This window comes from Chiloscyllium plagiosum, unplaced genomic scaffold, assembly GCF_037043375.1.
Source record: "Chiloscyllium plagiosum isolate Xiang-an unplaced genomic scaffold, Cpla_swu_hap1 HiC_scaffold_27, whole genome shotgun sequence".
Classification (NCBI taxonomy): domain Eukaryota; kingdom Metazoa; phylum Chordata; class Chondrichthyes; order Orectolobiformes; family Hemiscylliidae; genus Chiloscyllium; species Chiloscyllium plagiosum.
Genome location: NW_028270165.1, coordinates 48804222 through 48824898, shown reverse-complemented (window position 1 = coordinate 48824898; position 20677 = coordinate 48804222). Strand labels below are relative to the sequence as shown.

Here is a 20677-nt window from a genome sequence, read left to right as displayed (position 1 = left end):
TTCTTGTATTTCTTTCTCCCTTGTGGCTGTATCCAGCTTCCCCTTAATTCTACTCCCCCTTCATCTCTTTGCCCACTCATCACCCCTCCACACATCAGCATATCATAAGACAATAGGAGCTGAAATTAGGCCATTCATCCCATTGAGTCGACTCCACCATTCAATCGTGGCTGTTAACTTTCTCAAGCCCATTCGTCCCGGAACCCTTGATCCCCTTGATACTCAAGAACATTTCTGTCTCCATCTTAAATCTGCTCAATGACCTGGCCTCCACAGCCTTCTGTGGCTGTGAATTCCATAGATACACCACTCTCTGGCTGAAGAAGGTTTTCCTTATCTCCCAACTAAAGGGTCTTCCTTTTCTTCTTAAGGCTGTACTCTCGGGTCCTACTTTGTCCTAACAATGGAAACATCTTCCCAACATCCACTCTGTCCAGGCCGTTCAATATCCTGTAGGTTTCAATTGTAACCCCCCTCATCCTTCTAAACTTCATATAGTCCCAGAGTCCTCAAAAGTTCCTCATATGTTAAACGTTTCATTCCTGGGACCATTCTCGTGAACCTCCTCTGAACATTCTCCTGGGGCACATCCTTGCGAATAGGAGGCCCAAAACTGCTCACAATGCTGCAAATGTGGCCTGACTAGAGCCTTATAGAGACTCAGAAGTACATCCCTGCTTTTGTATTCAAGTCCTGTCAAAATAAATGCGATTATTGCATTTGCCTTCCTAACTACTGACTCAACCTGCAAGTTTACTTTGAGAAAATCCTGGACTTGAACTCCCAAGTCTCTTTGCACTTCGGATTTCTGTATTTTCTTCCCATAATCCTTCTGTTCCAACAGTGACTGTCTGGTGTCAGGGCAGCACTAGTGATTTCCTGACATGTGGATTGTATTTGGGGATACCAAGGAATGTCAGGAATTGCGAGTATCTCAGGAACAGTCGTTATTCCTGGAAGAGGCAGACAGGAATGTGGTGTGGTCCTGTAAACTCCAGAACTTTGATAACTTCATGAGTCAGCAATAACGCTTTCTGGACCAAGAAACGAAAGGGCCAATGAGAAACTGCTACAAGGGAGTTAACAAATAACATACATTAACTATCGCTGGGAAGGAGGAGGCAAAACAATGAGCTGTTTCTTTGGACAGATGAGATAATGGTGTTTAATAACTGTGACAAAAGGACAATTAATTCTGCTTGTAGAAGGAAAGCCTTGGTGTAAAGGGCATACAAGGAGCAGGAAAATCAACATTTCGGGCAAAAGCCCTTCATCAGGAATCCTGTATTCCTGATGAAGGGCTTTTGCCCGAAACGTCAATTTTTCCTGCTCCTTGAATGCTGTCTGAACTGCTGTGCTTTACCAGCACCACTCTAATCTCGACTCTGGTTTCCAGCATCTGCAGTCATTGTTTTTACCTTGGCGTAAAGGGGTTAATTGCAGGACAGGCTGTTTCAAACAGGTGGAAAACCCTCAAGGATAAGAAGGTAAGCTACAGACCTGAAGTCTCCAGAAGTGTGGGGAGATGGTGTTAGAATCTAAAGAAACGCTACACCACAAATCTGAAAGTGACGGAACTCCACCAGAATTCAACTCCAGAACGTTTCAGCTGCAGTGCTTGGAAGAACAACCCTGCATCAGACCCCTGTAAACTTCCAGAGATGGGCACTGTTGGTAGAAACAATGTTAAATTCCGCCAACATTTGGGTGATAGCCAAGATTTGGGTGGTGAGGGTGAACTTGCTTACTTGAGGGGTTTTATATTTTGGTTCCTACTTACAATAAAGTGTAAATTATGATTCAACAGTTGGTTGTCTGTGCAGTTTCTGAGTCAGTATTCAAATTAAAGCGATTCACCCACAATCAGAGTGAGAGGCTAGGATTAATAATGACTCCTTTGCATTCAGCAGGACGGCACGTCAATACTGTTATAAAACGAATGCTGAATCCCCTCCCCTCTCTGAGATCTCAAACCGAAACACCAATAGAGGAGTGCATTGCCCTATAATCGGAAAATTAGTGTGAAAAGTAGTGTCATCTGCTCTAGTCTTAAACAAAAATAAATCCCTGACACTTTAAAAATCAACAAAAAACAATTTACATATCCAACTTGAATGGTGAACAACTGAACTAAACTATTAACAAACCTAATAAATCCCTTCGAACTACTGACGATTCTGGCATGAAACAGGATTTTTGTCATATGCTGTTCCAATAAATACAAGACCCACTAAAACAACAAGAAATAGAATTTAGTCTCTCAGATTACATCTTCCAGAATATTCTAAGCATCCTTCTATTGAATCTTTTGTCAGGAATGCCTCCTGCAATTCCTGCTCTTCTGGTTTTTTTGTAAATGATGCTGTCTCATTCACAGCTGACTGTCAGAGCTGATGTCTCTCTCTAGTGCTGAGGACTCTTAGCTCTAGCAATGGGGAGTTAGCTCTGGGGTTCTGTCCAACTTCTGTCCCTTCTTTTATACCCTTGATGCCATATTGAGTTTTTACAATAGGATCGGTCCTCTGTTGTCAAAACCATCACATTTAAATTTAATAGATATTGGTAGCCAAAGGACCGGATTTAAATTGATTGGCTAAATTGAAAAGTCATTATCTTGGCCTGTTAACTGTACAACCTTGTGATAGAAATGTTTCTGTTTGTGTGCTCTCTGTTGTGATGATGTTACTCCTTTAAGAAGATGTCATCTTGATTTTTTTCCCAAGAGAGGTTGTAAAAGGCAGAGGGTCCGATTCGACTGGGCTAAGGGACTTCACTCATGGCCAGATGTTGGCAAAGGCAACAATCGGAAAAAGGTTTGAGATTTTTTTTTTCTGAAACACTTCTACAGCGAAACAGTCTGTAAGGTCACCCCCCAGCCTCTGACCCTCCAGGGAAAATAGACTGGGGCTATTTCAGCCTCTTGCAACAGCTCAAACCCTCCAACCCTGGCAGTATCTTTGTAAATCTTTTCAGAACCCTTTCATGTTTCACAACTTGTTACAAACATGTCAACTAATTCAGAGAAGCCTCTCAATTACAGCTGTAAATGGAGAAAGTGTGTTTAATCATGAGTCATGAATAAAGGCTGTATTAATCTTTTATTGTGAAGTTTTACTCCTACATTTCCAAACAGTGCATACAAACCTGGTCAGAGGGGAGTGATTGAAAAAATATGTGGGGCAAAAATTTTAGAGTGTGGCTTGTGTATGGAATGAGCTGCCAGTGGAAGTGGTTGAGGTCGGTACATTAACAACATTTAAAAGACATTTGGTCAAACACATGGAGAGGAAAGGCTGAGAAGGATAGTGGCCAAGTGCAGGGAAATGGGGTTACTGTTGATGGAAATTTTGGTCGGCATGGACCAGTTTGGGCCGATGGGCCTGTCTCCGTGCTGTAGCACTGACTCGTGTCTCTTTGTCTCTCCAACAGTTTTGAGTTTTCAGATGAGCATCTCACTTAATCACACTGAATAAAATCCAATCTCATTAGTCAACTCTGATGTGGAAGTGCTGGTGTTGGATTGGGCTGGACAAGGTCAGAAGTCAAATGGCACCAGGTTAGAGTCCAACAGGTTTATTTGAACTCAAGATTTCAGAGCACTGCTCCTTTGTCGGTGAAGTGATGAAGCAGCAGCATTGAAGAAGGAGCAATGCTTCGAAAGCTTGTAATTTCAAATAAACCTGTTGGTCTCTAAGCTGGTGTTGTGTGATTTCTGATATCTTCAGCTGTGGGTTTGTGTCGAACTTAATGGGATATTTTGTCCAATTCGGCATTTTTAAACAGTATCACTTGGAGGGATTCACTTGAAACCTTTCAAGAGGTGAGTTCAACAAGACTGAACTATTCAAAGTTACTTGGACTCAATTTTAAAACTTACATCAGGACCGGTAGACATAGATGTACAGCACGGAAACAGACCCTTCAGTCCAACTCATCAACGCTGACAAGACATCCTAAATTAATTTGATTCCATTTGTCAGTATTTGGCCCATTATCTTTCTGAACCGTTCCTGTTCATGTCCGAAACCAGATGCCCTCTCAGTGGTATAATTGTACCAGCCTCCACTTTCTCTGGAAACTCATTCCATACATGCACTACCCTCTGCGTGAAAACATTGCCCCTTACGTCCCTTTTAAATCTCTCACCCAGCCAAATAGCCTCTCCCTGCAGCTCAAACCCTCCAACCCCCGGCAACATCCTGGTAAATTGTTTCTGATACAGAAGTCAATGTTTTCGGAAGAACCCTTCTTCAGTCCTGAACGAGGGTTAATACCCGAAATGCTAACTTCACCTCCTAATGCTACCTGGCTTGCTGCGTTCTCCCAGCCTCCTGCTTGCCAACTTTGGATTCCAGCAACCGCAATTATTTTTTGTTTCTAACAAATGGTGGAGCAGACTCAATGGGCTGAATGGCCTCATGTCTGCTCCAGTGCTCTTGTGGTCTAAGGTTTCTGCGGATTCTTAGCAACGTGCAGTCCCAGACTCCGAGTAATGTCGCCCACTGGAAGCAAAGTTTATGGAATCACAGAATCCCTACAGAATGTAAACAGACCTTTGGGACCAAAAAGGCAACATCAACCCTCCGTATAGTTACCCACCCAGACCTATTCTCTTAACCCTGTTACTTTACATTTACTTGGAGAAAGTGAGGACTGCAGATGCTGGAGATCAGAGTCAAGAATGTGGTGCTGGAAAAGCACAGCAGATCAGGCAGCATCCGAAGACCAGGAGAATCCTGATGAAGGACTTATGCCCAAAACGTCGATCCTCCTGCGCCTCAGATGCTGCCTGACCTGCTATGCTTTTCCAGCACCACACTTTTGACCAGTCTACATTTACCCCTGACTACTGCACCACACTTACACATCCCTGAACACTATGGACAATTTAGCTAGGCTAACTCACCCTAACTTGTACATCTTTGTATTGTGGGAGCAAAAGCGGAACACCCGGAGGAAACCCATGCAGACACGGGAGAATCAAACACTAGATTCAAACCCGAATCCATGGCTCTATGAGGCAGCTGTGCTAACCACTGAGCCACCATGTCGCCCCGAGCCACTTTAGAGTTGCACTTGGGGGTGCGAGGCAGTGTGCAGTCCAGACATTTTTTTAAAAGCCCACCAACTTTCCCACTGCACCCATTGTCAGAGTGGGGCACAAGGTTTAATCCAAGGTAGCGTCACTTGCAGTATCCGATTGTTGGGAGCACTGGTGCCCCTGCTGGTGTCTTCGCAAGTTCCTGGAAAATGTGAACCTCTTGCCACACTCAGGGCAGCTGAATGGCCTCTCTCCTCTATGGACCCGCTGGTGGGTCAGCAGAGCAGAAGAATTGCTGAAGCCCTTCCTGCACTCAGGACAGTAGAACGGCCACTCTCCCATGTGGACCCGCTGGTGGGTCAGAAGGTGGGAGGAGCGGTTAAAGCGTTTCTCGCACTCTGGGCAGGAGAACGGCTTCTCCCCTGTGTGGACCCGCTGATGCCTCAGCAGGTGGGAGGAATTGCTGAAAGCCTTCCCGCACTCGCGACAGCTGAAGGGCCTTTCCCCCGTGTGGAACTGCTGGTGGGCCACGAAGTTAGAGGAGACCGCAAAGCCCTTCCCGCACACTGAGCAGGAGAATGGCTTCTCCCCGGTATGGACCCGCCGGTGGGTCAGCAGTTGGGAGGGCTGGGGAAAATTCTTCCCACACTCAGGGCAGGCAAATGGCCTCTCCCCAGTGTGGACCCGCTGGTGTGTCAGCAGGGAGGAGGAACTGCTGAAGCCCTTCCCACATTCAGGGCAGGGGAACGGCTTCTTGCCTGTGTGGACCCACTGGTGCCTCAGCAGGGCAGAGGAATCGCTAAAGGCCTTCCCGCACTCGGGGCAACTGAATGGCCTCTCCCCTGTGTGGACCCGCTGGTGCTTCAGCAGGTCAGAGGATTTGCTGAAGGCCTTCCCACAATCAGAGCAGGGGAATGGCCTCTCCCCGGTGTGGACAAGCTGGTGCGCCAGCAAGTGGGAGGAGTGGGTGAAGCTGTTCCCGCACTCGGGGCAGGTGAATGGTCTCTCCCCAGTGTGGACTCGGCGGTGGTCCAGCAGGTGGCAAGAGCGGATAAATCCCTTCCCACACTCTGGGCAGGAGAACGGCCTCTCCCTGGTGTGACTGCGCTGATGAATTTCCAGGGCAGATGGGACACTGAAGCCTTTCCCGCAGTCACCACACTTCCACGGTTTCTCCATGGGGCGAGATTCCTCTGGTTTCTCCATGGCCAAAGCTTCAGCTGCACACAAACGCATGTACAAACCCTCCCTGCCGTGAATTCCTCTTTCCAGGCTGTATAATTGTGACAGGCTGCACATTCAATGCGCTGCCACAGTAGCGTCTCTCATCCAGCTCCACTGATGCTGAAAGCGTACTGAAACAGAAACCAAAGAATTTTGCTCCTTCTCGCAGAATCATAGTCAAAAATCGTTACAGTCCCAATGGATTGATCGACTGTCTGTCATTGACATGAAAATGACGACTGCAGATGCTGGAGAGTCAGTCAAAATGTGTGGTGCTGGAAATACACAGTAGGTCAGGCAGCATCCAGGGAGCAGGAGAGTTGCTGTTTCGGGCATAAGCCCTTCAACTACTGAATTTGAAACTTCAGTCTTCAAATCTTCAAATGCACTGGAAAAAACAGATTATGAAAGTTATCACTGTCAGTCAGGGTAGAAATTCAGAACAAGCAATTCTCCTTTATGCGGAACATTCTTTTCTTTTGTAATTCCATGAAATTGAAAGCACCATTACCCTACTCTGATTGCTCTACATTTACACCTGATTAATGCATCTAACCTACACATCCTGGACATTATGGACAATTTAACATGGCTAATTCACCCAAACCTGCACATCTTTGGATAGTGGGAAGAAACAGGTGCACTGGAAGAAATCCGCAGCAAACACCAGACGGAGAATGTGCAATATCCACACAGACAACGGCCCCGAGGCTGGAATTGTATCTGGCTCTCTGGTGCCGTGAGGCAGCATCACTAACCACAGACACCGTACCTTCCTTTTCCAGTCCTGCCACCAAGTCACTCAGCTTGAGCTCAAGCAAAGCACTACGTTTAATTTTCACTTCACACACACTGAACTTTCGGCCCGTCCCCACTTCCCCTACAGGAAATGCAAACAGCTGGTGGGTTGCCACATCGAATCCCTACAGTGCGGAATGAGGCCATTTGGCCCAACAACTCTCCATTTACCTCTGACTAATATACCTAATCCACACATCCCTGAACTCTATGGGGCAATTTAGCATGGCCAATTCATCCTAACCTGTACATCTTTGGACTGTGGGAGGAAACCGGAGCATCTCGATGAAACCCACACAGCTACGGGGGGGGGGAGACAATATTCAAACTCCACACAGACAGACAGTTACCTGAAGCTGGAGTCAAATCCTTGTCCCTGGTGCTGTGAGGCAGCAGTGTAACCACTGAGCCACGTGCTGAAAGAGATGCAATGTGGAACTTTATTGACTGTACTGCACAGTGGATTGTTGAGTAAGGTTGATTCTCGAAGGATCTGGAAAGAGGTAGCTAACATTTAGGAGCGCATTGCGACAGATGCTGGAATCATTCCTGAAAACAACAAATGCTGTAGATCACAGCTGGTCAGGCAGTGTCCACATAGAGAGCAAGCTAACATTTCAGGTCTTCTTTGAGATTTATAAAATCTTGCTGGATACAGAGAAGATGAATGCCAGGAGTCATTTCCCTGGAATGAGGGATTTCAAGACGAGCGGACATATTTTTAAGGTGAGAACAGAAAGATTTAAAAACAAAATAAGGGGCAACATTTTTACACAGAGTGCTTCACGTGTGGAATGAATTTCCAGAGAAAGTGATGGATGCGCTTATAGTCCCAACATTTAAATGACATTTGGATAAGTACATGAATAAGAAATGTTCAGAGGGATATTGGGCCAAGCACATGTAGGTGGGACTAGTTTAGTTTGGGATTATAGTCAACATGGACTGGTTGGACCGAAGGATCTGTTTCCGTGCTGCGTGACTCTGACTGGATACAGTGGATGTGGGGAAGATGTTTCCACCAGTAGGAGAAACGAGGACCAGAGGATACAGGCTCAGGGTGAAGGAATGCCTTCAGAACTGAGCTGAGGAGGAAATTCTGCAGCCAGAGGATGGTGAATCTGTGGATCTCATTGCTGCAGAGCGCTGTGGAGGCCAAGTCATTGAGGGCATTTAAGACAGGGATAGATAGGTCTTTGATAAGTAAGGGGATCAAGGGTTACGAGGAGAAGGCAACAGAATGGGGTTGAGAAACATATCGGCCATGATCGACTGGTGGAGCAGACTCAATGGGTCAAATGGCCTCATTCTGCTCCTGTATATTGTCGTCTTAAAACTGGGCAGATTACTGAAGTGGTTTTCATGAACAATTTCAGAGTCCTGAATTAAAGCCGTAGAGGTGTACAGCACAGAAACAGACCTTTTAGTCCAACTCATTCATGCCGACCAGTTATCCCAACCGAATCTCGTCCCATTTGCCAGGACTTGGCCACTATCGCTCTAAACCTTTCCTATTCATATACCCATCCAGATGCCTTTTAAATGCCGTAATTGTACCATCCTCCATCACTTCCTCTGACACTCGTTCCATACATGCACCACCCTCTGCATGAAACACTTGTTCCTGAGGTCCCTTTTAAAATCTTTCCCCTCTCACTCTAAACCTATGCCCTCTAGTTCTGGACTCCACGACCCAGGGAAAAGACCTTGTCTGTTTATAAAATCATGAGGATTATGGATAGAATAAACGTGTCGAAGGTCACCCCCACCCCCACCCACACCCACAAAAGCTTCTGACGCTCCAGGAAAACAGCCCGAGTCTATTCTGCCTCTCCAGATAGCTAAAATCCTCCAAACCTGGCAACATTCTTGTAAATCTTTTCTGAACCCTTTCAAGTTTCACAGCATCCTCCTGTTAGGAAGGAGACCAGAATTGCACACAATATTCCGAAAAGGCCTAACCAGTGTCCTATACAGCTGCAACGTGACCTCTCAACTTTCCTACCCAATGTTCTGACCGATAAAGGAAGGCATACCAAATGCCTTCCTCACTGTTCTATCTACCTGCGACTCTACTGTCAAGAAGCTATGAATCTGCACTCCAAGGTTTCTTTGATCAGCAACACTCCCTCGGACCTTTCCTGATTTGCTTTTCCAAATGTAGTACCTCACATTTATCTAAATTAAACTCCATCTGCCATTCCTTAGCCCATTGGCCCATCGGATCAAGATCCCATTGTCATCTGAGGTAACCTTATTTGCTGTCCACTACATCTCCAATTTTGGTGTCATCTGCAAACTTACTAACTATACCTCTTATGCTCACATCCAAATCATTCATATGAATGATGAAAAGTAGTGGGACCAGCACCAATCCATGTGGCACAACACTGGTCACAGGCCTCCAGGCTGAAAATCAACCCTTCACCACCACTCTCCGTCTACTACCTTCAAGCCAGATCTGTATCCAAATGGCTAATTCCCCCTGTATTTCTCTAGATCTAACCTTGCTAACCAGCCTCTTATGAGGAACCTTGTTGAATGCCTTTCTGAAGTCCATGGAGATTATGTCGACTGCTCTGCTCTCGTCAATCCCTTGTTGCTTCTTCAAAAAATTCGATCAAGTTCGTGAGGCATGATTTCTCACGCACAAAGCCATGCTGACTATCCCTAATCAATCCTTGCCTTTCCAAAGACATGTAAATCCTGTCCCTCAGGATTACCTCCAACCACTTGCCCTCCGGCAATGTCAGGCTCACTGGTTGATAGTTCCCTGGCTTTTCCTTGCAATCTTTCTTAAATATTGGTACCACGTTAGACAACCTCCAGTCTTTCATCACCTCACTTGTGACTATCGATGGTACAAATACCTCAGCAAGGGACCCAGCAATCACTTCTCTCGCTTCCCACAGAGTTCTAGGGTACAACTGTTCAGGTTCTGGGGATTTATCCACTTGCATGCATTTCAAGACATCCAGCACCACCTCCTTTGTAGTATGGACATTTTTACATTTTTCAAGATATCATCATCTGTTTCCACACATTCTATTTCTTCCATGTCCTTCCCTACAGTTAACACTGATGTAAAATACTTGTTTATTATCTCCCCCAACTCCTGCAGCTCCACACATAGGCCGTCTTGCTGATCTTTGAGGGGCCCTGTTCTCTCCCTAGTTACCCTTTTCTCCTTAATATATTTATAAAAATCCTTTGGATTCTCCTTAACTCTACTTGTCGAAGCTATCTCATGTTCCCTTTTTGCCCTCCTGAGTTTATTCTTAAGTATACTCCAACTGCCTTTGTACTGTCAGGATTCACTCGATCTCTCCTGTCTATACTTGTCATATGCTTCCTTCTTTTTCTGAACCAAAAGCTCAATTCCTCTAGTCATTCAGCATTCAGTACACCTACCAACCTCCCCTTTCACCCTGGGTTCTAGATGAGAGTGGTGCTGGAAAAACACAGCAGTTCAGGCAGCATCCGAGGAGCAGGAAAATCGATGTTTTGGGCAAAAGCCCTTCATCTAATCTAGAATCTGGTTTCCAGCATCTGCAGTCCTTGTTTTTACCTAGATTTTCCCCTTTCACCCTAACAGGAATATACTGTCTCTGGACTCTCAGTTTCTTATTTTTGAAGGCTTCCCATTTTCTAGCCATCCCTTTACCTGCGAACATCTGCTCCCAGTTAGCTTTTGAAACATCTTGCCTAATACCAAGTTAGCCATCCTACAATTTAGATCTGGTCTATACTTTATCTTCACTCTTTTATAGCTCATAGAATTATGGTCACTGGCCCCAAAGTGCTCGTCCACTGACAGCTCAGTCACCTGCCCTGCCTTATTTCCCAAGAGTAGGTCACGGTTTGCACCTTCACTAGTCAGAACATCCACTTACTGAATCAGAAAATTTTCTTGTACACATTTAAATTCCTCCTTAACTCTACTTGTCGAAGCTATCTCATGTTCCCTTTTTGCCCTCCTGAGTTTACTCTTAAGTATACTCCAACTGCCTTTGTACTGCCTTTAAACACTATGGCAGTCCCAGTCTATGTTTGGAAAGTTAAAATCCCTGACCATAACCACCCTATTATTATTAAAGATAACTGAAATCTCCTTAAGTTTTTTCTCAATTTCCCTCTGACTATGAGGGAGTCTGTAATAAAATCCCAATAAGGTGATCATCCCTTTTCTTATTTCTCAGTTCCACCCAAATAAGCTTCCTGCATGTATTCCCAGGAATATCCTCCCTAAGCACAGTAATATATCCCTTATCAAAAAAGCCACTCTCCCTCCTCTCCTGCCCCTCTTTCTATCCTTCCAATACCATGTGTGTTCTTGAACATTAAGCTGCCAGTGCTGTCCATCCTTGAGCCATGTTTCTGTAACTGCCATGATATCTCAGTCCCAAGTTCCTAACCATCATCTGCCTTCCCTGTTCGGCCTCTTGCAATTGAAATAAATGCAGTTTAATTTACCAGTCCTACCTTGTTCTCTGCTTTGTTACTTCCTGCTCTGATTGTTTAACTCAGTCCCTTTCCCAACTGGACCAGTCACAGACTGATCTCTTTCCTCACTATTTCTCTGGGTCCCAGCAATCCCTGCCCCCCACCCACCCCTACCTTACTAGTTTAAATCCTCCTGAGCAGCTCTCGCAAATCTCCCAGCAATATATTAGTCCCCTTCCAATTCGGGTGCGATCCATCCTTCTTGTCCAGGTCTTTTCTACCCCAGAAGAGATTCCAATATTCACATTTTTGGATCCTTTCTCCCATGCACCAGTTCCTCAGCCACTGATTCATCTGCCCTGTCCACTTATTCTCACCCTCACTAGCAACATTCCCCATTAACTGGTTAAGTCCTGGATTGCTTTCCGAAAATGCAACACCTCACGTTCGTCTAAATTAAACTCCATCTGCCAATCCTCGGTCCATTATTCCATCCGATCGATTATAATTTATAGCAAACTCTCTTTCCTCCCTTATTCCCTAAAAGCTGAAAATCTCCATCCCACACACTCTCCTTTCATTCTCATTTTACTGAACGTATTCCCTGCTCTGCCTCATCCTGAAAAGTCTGGTTCATGCTGATTAACAGGCCTACACTCAGGGGGGATTTAATTGAAACATAAGAATGCTGAATGGCTTGGACAGAGTGCATGTTGGGGGAGATGTTTCCAGTGGTAGGAGAGATGGGGACTCGAGGGCACAGCTTTCGAGTAAACGGAAGATCTTTTCGAACAGAGATAAGGAGAAACTTCTTCAGCCAGACAGTGGCGAATCTATGAAATTTACTGCCACAGAAAGCTGCGGTAGCCAAGTCACTGAGTATATTTAAGACTGAAACAGATGATAGGTTCTTGAGTCTCAAGGGGAGAAAGCTGGAGAATGGGGTTGAGAAACTTATCAGCCATGATTGAATGGTGGAGCAGACCCAGTGGGCTGATTGGCCAAATTCCCGCTCCTGTGTCTTATGGTCTCTTGCTGTTCTGGACACAGTGAGAGAAACTTGGGAGCAGGAGTAGGCCATTTGGTCTTTCAAGCCTGCACCAGCATTCAACAGATCATGACTGGATATTAATCTACCTACATCTAGGTGGATACACTGGGATTTTTTTTCACTGGAGCACAGAGGTGACCTCACAGAGGATTAGAAAATCACGAAGGATAGCGATGTCCTTTCGCTCAGATGTGAGCATCAAGATTAGGGAGCACATTTTTAAGGCGAGAGGAGAAAGATTTTAAAAAGACATCAGAAGCGCCCTTTTTTAAGAGAGTAGTTTGTGTGTGGAATGAATGTCCAGAGAAAGCCCAGAGGTCAGATCAGTTTTCCTTCATGTGAATCCAAGGAAAGCGATGGGATCAGACGTAGGACCAGGCCGTGCACTCAGAGCATGGGCAGGTCAACTGACAGAGGTCTTCTCGCACATCTTCAACCTCTTCCTGCAGCAGGCCATTCTCCCTGCCTGTTTCACGAGGGCCAACATCATCCCTGTGCCTCAGAAGACTCATGCAGCACGTGTCGATGACTACCACCCAGTTGCCCTAACTTTGGTGGTCATGAATTGCTTTGAAAAGCTGGTCATGGCATGAATCAACTCCAGCCTTCCCACTACTCTTGCCCCACTCCAATTTGCCTATTGGCAAATTGGGATCCACATCAGATGCCATATCATTTGCCCTTCCCTCCTCCCTAGAACATCTTGACACCAAGAACAGGTACGTAAGAATCCTACTTGACTGCAGTTCAGCCTTCAACACTGTTATCCCCTCGAGACTGATTACTAAACTTAGTGATCTCGGACTAAGCCCCACTCTCTGTAACTGGATCCTCAGTTTCCTGACCCACAGGCCACAATCAGTGAAGACTGGGGACAACATTTGATCCTCACTAACACTCAACACTGGAGCCCTCCAGGGGTGCATACTCAGCCCCCAACTGTACTCACTGTATACCCATGACTGCGTCGCCAAATACAAGACTAATGCCATTTACAAGTTCACTGGCACCACTATAGTCAGTCAAATCTCAGATGGCAACAAAACAGACTGCAGACGGGAGATGGAAGACCTGGAAAAATGATGCACTGAAAACAAACCAGATCTCAATGCTAGCAAAACCAAGAAACTCGTTATTGACTTTTGGCGGGATGTTACTCATGCCCCCATACACATTAACAGCACAGAGGTGGAATGAGAGGAGGGTGTCAAGCTCCTGGGAGTGGTCATCCACAACAAGCTGTCTTGGATGTATCACGACCTTGTATGGCAACTGTACCATTCAAGATTGGAGACGGTTACAGAGAGTGGTGAACTCAGCCCGGACAATCACAAAGGCCTACCTCCCATCTATAAAATCCATCTACCAGGCCTGCTGTCAAGGGAAGCTGCCAGCATTCTTAAAGATCCATCCCACTCTGGCAATGTTTGTCTACAACCTCTACCATCAAGGAGAAGGTACAGAAGCCTGAACAAACACACCAACCAGTTTTGTAACAGTTTCTACCCTACTATTGTTAGAATACTGAATGGACTCTCAAACTCTCAGGATTTGCCTGAACCTTTATTTTTGTTTTTGCCGCTGTTTACCTATTATTTACTATGCGACTTAACTATGTGATCGCAAGACAACGCTTTTCACTGTGCCTCAGTACATGTGACAATAAATAAATTCAATTCAGTTCAAGTGGTGGATGTAGTCCAGTTAAAAGGGTTAAAAAGCATTTGGATCAGCACATGAATAGGAATGGTTCAGAGGGATATGGGCCAAACACTGGTAGGTGCAACTAGTTTAGTTTGAGAACATAGTCAGCATGGACTAGTTGGACAGAACAGTCTGTTTCTGCACTGTCTGACTGTCTAACTGTTCTATACTGGTCTTAAACCCATTTTCTTGCCTCCCCCCATAACCATCCACTTCCTTGTTGTCAAACATTCAAATGAACTCAGCCTTGAATATATTCAATGAACCCCACCCCCAACTGCAGGAAGACATCACCACCTAGGAACTCAATTCCTCTTGCTAATGTATCATTTGCCTTGCTCATTGCTTGCTGATATAGAAGGACGCTGAGGCCTGTTTGTACATCAACACATCATTCCTGATGAAGGGCTCGTGCCTGAAATGTCGAATCTCCTGCTTCTCAGATGCTGCCTGAACCTGCTATGCTTTACCAGCCCTACACTTTTCGACTCTGATCTCCAGCATATGCAGTCCTCACTTTCTTCACATCCCAATAAATCACTATTTAAGGAATGCGTCTCCTTTCTGCTTTTTTTTAAAACAGCAAATGTGATAACTTCACATTGTGCTACTACATTTGCCGTATGTTTGCTAACTAAGACACAATCTTGGACCAACTTTTCCAGACTCTCTCCCCTCGCCGGGATTCACTCCTTTTCCTTTCAATTGCTGCAAAACAAAAATTGAACCCCAGAATGAAAACAAATGGAAAAGGGGGTGAGAAAAGAAAGTGCCGTACTCACAGATGTTGGACAGAGGAAGGAAGTTGCAGTCTGGGGTGAAGCTCAATCTTCATTCAGAGAGGAACAACAGCAATAGCAGCTTCAGAAGCTCATGGTCAAACTTCCGTATTCAGACAAAAGCAAGGCTCTGATTGACAAAGGAACCAGGCTCCTTCCGGTCATCCCGAGCTCCCCATTGGTCCATCAAAGAAAGTCGCGTCCGTAATTGCGGACAGCGTGGGGCATGCGCAGTTCGTGTCAACGCCGCTGAACATGCGCAGTACTTACTGACACCGAGGAGTATGCGCAGAGTGGTCTGTGGCGATGCTGGTGTTGCTGACAAGATTTTGTACCCAAATGTCAAATGTCAACAGGAGTTTAAAAAAAAGCTGAAGCCACATTTTTTTTAAATCTGTAGCTCGACATTTTATTGCGTTTGCATTTTGTGTGACTCCTCAACTTTTGAATGTCTTTTCCTCAGGGTAGGGGAGTCCCAAACTAGAGGGACTCCCCTTCCCTGAGGATTGAGAGGGAAAAGATTTAAAGGGACCTCAGGGTCAGAAAAAAACAGTTTGAAAGTTAATTCCCCTCAACAAATGCCCCCTCTTATGCCCTGAACAAGATAGATTGTTCACAGCCTATTAATCATGAGTAGCAATGATGTTGTGAAACTTAGAAGGGTTCAAAAACGATTTACAAATATGTTGCAAAGGTTGGAGAGGTTCAGCTGCAGGGAGAGGCTGAATAGACTGGGCTGATTTTCATACAGCGTTGGATGCTGAGGGTTTATAAAACCTTATAGAGATTTATAAAATCATGAGGGGCATTGATAGGTTAAATAAACAAGGTCTTTTCGCTGGGGTGGGAGAGTCCAGAACTAGAGGGCATTCATTTTGGGTGAGAGGGGAAAGATATAAAAAGGACCTGAGGGGCAAATTTTTCACGCAAAGGGTGGTGCATGTATTGAATTAGCTGCCAGAAGAAGTGGTGGAGGCTGGTACAATTACAAAATTTAAAAGACATTTGGATGGGTATAAGGGCCAAGATTAATTTAGGATACCTGGTCAGCATGGACCGACGGGTTTGTACAACTCAATGGTTCTATTTCTGCATAGTCAGAATCAATTTCACAAGACTAGGAATGGGCCATCCACAAATTACACCCTGTCCTCAACTGTGGACTAACTGGACATATTTGAATGCAAGTTTCAGAAAGATGTCTGCAGCTTTTCTATAAAGTTGAACATGCTTTCATGATATTTCTGAATATATCATTTTAGCTATTCTCAATTTTAAAGATCAGTCATTTCTCGTGAAGCCGTGTCTACCAGGTATAGTCATCAACATCCATTCTCTTTCTCTCTTCCTAGAAGGGTTTGATACAGCGATCGATGAGGGTTTGAGGCATCTGCAAGGAGAGGGAGTGGGTGGAAGAGAAGGAGAGAGAATGGACGGATGGGCAGAGTGTCAGGGGGTGAGAGAGATAATTGACAGGGGGACAGAGGGTGGGAGGATGAGAACACTGGGGGGAACAGAGGGTGATGGGATGGAGAAGATTGTGGGTACCGATGGTTAGGGAAAGAGAAAGACTGGTGGGCAGAAGTGGGGAGGAAGAGAATGCAGGGCAGAGGGTGGGGGTTGAGAGAGAATGGACGGGGACAGTGGGTGGGGAGAGATTGGACAGGGGGGCAGAGGGTGGGGGTGAGAGACTGCCCAAATCCCACCTTCCCCAGGACTGGTGTTGATATCTCACGAACTGGAACCCACTCCTCCCACAGCAGACTTGTGTCAATCATTTCTCAATATATACGTGGCAAAAGCAGTAGAATCATAATTCTGACAGGCCATTCGGCCCATCGAATTCACACTGACATTCCAAATAGCATCCCATCCAGACCCATCTGCTGACCCTACAGCCCTGCAGTTCCTCATGGCTAACCCACTCTAATCTGCACGCTTCAGCATGGCCAATCCACCTTAAACTGCAGATCTTTGGACTGTGGGAGAAAACCAGAGCACTCGCAGGTAACCTACACAGACACAAGGAGGAGGACGTGCCAAGGTCCACACAGACAGTTGCCCAAGGATGGAATCAAACATGGACCCCTGGCACTGTGAGGCTGTGGTACTAACCACTGAGCCACTGTGCCGTCCAGAGTTAGCTTCTAACTTTTCACGTACCCTCAGCAGAGGCTCTCTCCTGACATTTGTGGACCACACCTGCTGTAACCTCCCTTTCCCACATCTTCAGCCCTGAGCACAATGGTTCCCGAATCCTGGCACCAGATAGACACCGATGTCATCTGGCCTCCTGCTTACAATTGCGGAGACCGGAGACAATCCGTCACTATTCTGTCTCTTACCACCACCTCCCCAATGTTGTTCGTATTCCCAGCACCCAGCCAGTTCGCTCCTCCACTCCCTTGCAGCCCTCTCTCAGATTCCCTTTACCTGCCTGATCCACGCTCACACCTCCTGACCCTGTCCACTGACTCAATCAGAAGGGTCTGTCCGGAGAGGAATGACTAACTCCTGGAATAAAATGTCTGGTTATCTTTTACATCAAAGGTCTGCAGCCTGGCTTTCAGCTCCATCTCTATGAGCTGAATGTCCACCAGCATGTGTTTGCCCTGGATCACAGCATCCAGAGCCTCCCACCTTCTGCAAATCAGAAGACAAGTCCCACCCTACACTCTCCAATGTGTGTTGTTTAACTGCTTCATCATTTCTGGTGGCCGAGCAGAGGCTAAGTTCAACTTGGATTCCAAACTTGGGTATCAATAGCCATGAGGATGGCTTCAAATGGACCTTGGGTTGATGTCACACTACATGTGACTCCACTACACTATACAGTCTCTCTCTCTCTCACACATACACAGACACACACACTCTCATACACACACACATGCATGTAAGTCAATAGGGTGAATTTGCGGAATTATATTTCCAAATACATTGTATTTTGCTCAAAAAGTTCACAATCTGCAGGCAGTCAATGCATGTAATAATTTTATAAATTCCTACTTTGGAAATAGAACCAGTCTGACTCAAGATTGGGATACTGACAGACTTGAACCTCACACCTTCCATGCATTGTCAGAGCTGTCACTTCTTTTTATAAAATAGAGTCATAGAGTCAAAGAGATGTACAGCATGGAAACAGACCCTTCGGTCCAATCCGTCTACACCGACCAGACATCCCAACCCAATCTAATCCCACCTGCCAGCACCCAGCCCATATCCCTCCAAACCCTTCCTATTCATATACCCATCCAAATGCCTCTTAAATGTTACAATTGTACCAGCCTCCATGACATCCTCTGGCAGCTCATTCCATACACGTACCACCCTCTGCGTGAAAAACCTGCCCCTTAGGTCTCTTTTATATCTTTCCCCTCTCACCAAAAGGAATGCCGTCTAGTTCTAGACTCCCCGATCCCAGGGAAAATACTTTGTCTATTTATCGTATCCATGCCCCTCATAATTTTGTAAACCTCTATAAGGTCATCCCTCAGCCTCCGACGCTCCAGGGAAAACAGCCCCAGCCTGTTCAGCCTCTCCCTATAACTCAAATCCTCCAGCCCTGGCAACATCCTTGTAAATCTTTTCTGAACCCTTTCAAGTTTCGCAACATCTTATGGGTGGCGCAGTGGTTAGCACTGCTGCCTCACAGCGCCAGAGACCTGGGTTCAATTCCTGCCTCCGGCGACTGACTGTGTGGAGTTTGCACATTCTCCCCGTGTCTGCGTGGGTTTCCTCCGGGTGCTCCGGTTTCCTCCCACAGTCATAAAGATGTGCAGGTCAGGTGAATTGGTCATGCTAAATTGCCCCTCGTGTTAGGTAAGGGGTAAATGTAGGGGTATGGGTGGGTTGTGCTTCAGCGGGTCGGTGTGGATTTGTTGGGCCGAAGGGCCTGTTTCCACACTGTAATGTAATCTGTAATCTTTCCGATAGGAAGGAGACCATAATTGCATGCAATATTCCAACAGTGGCCTAACCAATGTTTTGAACAGCTGCAGCATGATCTCCCAATTCCTGTACTCAATGCTCTGACCAATAAAGGAAAGCATACCAAATGCCTTCTTCACTATCCTATCTACCTTAAGTTATCTCGAGCATATGACTTAAAAGAAGTTCTAGGATTTGCATATTAATGAACTGAAACCTGCAACCCATTCTAAAAGATGAAAGACTTAACAGCAATCTTGGTTTGTTCAATATATCATTTCAGTTGCATGACACTGATCTTTTGCTATAAATTCTGTGTCTTATGATCCTGCTCCACAGCTACCTGATGAAGGAGCAGCGCGCCGAAAGCTAGTGCTCCCAAATAAACCTGTTGGACTATATCCTGGTGTTATGTGATTTTTAACGTTGTTTCTCATGAACACAGCCACAACACTTCCTGCTGCTGCCAGGAAACATTACAATGCTGATGAAACGATGCAGTACCTGCAGAGATGAAAATCTTAACAGTTTCTAAGGATACTTGCTACTGATTCACTGCTTCTTCTGATACACGACTTTGGTAACATAGTGCTGGAAGCTGAGTGAGCAGCTTTAAAACAGAAACTTGTTGGATTTTAAATCTTTCAATGTCTGAGTCTGAATTTAGGTAACCTTTATTGCGACCCAACTTTGTTACAGCTTCATGATCTCCCCAGCAAAAAAATTACAAAAAGTAGCTTTCCTTTTCTTCAACAGCTGAAGCTCAAAGCACGCACACACACCCCTGACCTCCCCTGCCACCCCAGTTGCTTTATTATTGGTAAGCACTGAGGTGTCCCTTTGTAACTGAATCCTTGATACAGTCTTAACCCGGAGGAAGTAATGCCTCACTCAGCAATTTCAGCCCATATACTGTATCCAAGTAAGTTTCTCCCCACTCATTTTCCGGGGGCAGGGGTGGGGACAGGGGCTTAAAGTCGACCATATTGCTGAGAGTCTGGAGTCATGTGTAGGCCAGACCGGGTAAAGGATGTATCTGGGACGACTGAGTGAATCCTTTCCCACAACAGCAGTTTCCTTCCCTAAAAAAGTCATGAGTGAATTAGATGAGGATGTTTTCCCCCTGAAAATGGTTTCACCATTAGATTCTGAACTCCAGATTTCTGACCAAATTCCAGTCTGCCATGGCGGGATTCAAACCCGGGGGAGTTCCCAGAGTTGATGTAGTAATCCAGTTGATAATACCACTCGGCCATTGCTTCTTCGATCCCAGTGATGGCACATGAACTCACTAGTGCCTCCGGAAGTTGTCCACCCAACCAAATCCCTTCCTGCACTCAGCAGGAGAACAGCCTCTCCCAGTGTGGACCCACTGGTATGTCTGCAGGGTGGATGAACTCATGAACCCCTTCCTGCAGTGACAGTAGGTGAACGGCCTCTCCCCAGTGCGGACCCAAGGATGTTTCAGCAGGCCAGGAGAATTGACGAATGTATTCCTGTACTTGGAGCAAGTGAATGGCTTCTCCCCGGTGTGAACATGCCAGTGCATCAGCTGGTTGCACAGCCAACTGAATCCCTTCCCACACACAGAGCAGGAGAATGGCCTCTCCCCTGTGTGAATGCTTCTATGAGTCTCCAGCACTGACGGGGAAGGGAACCCTTTCCCACAGTCCCCACATTTCCACAGTTTCCCCATGGGGAGAGCTT

At 45.8% G+C, this 20677-nt stretch overlaps 1 protein-coding gene across 1 annotated transcript in view; it reads right to left on the bottom strand.

Moving 5' to 3' along the window:
- The window catches only part of LOC148143955 (uncharacterized), a 190299-nt gene that overhangs the window by 117576 nt on the left and 52046 nt on the right, over positions 1–20677 (bottom strand). The window contains 1 exon segment of the mRNA XM_087975287.1: positions 5188–5980. Coding sequence (XP_087831413.1) covers positions 5188–5980 — 793 coding nt within the window.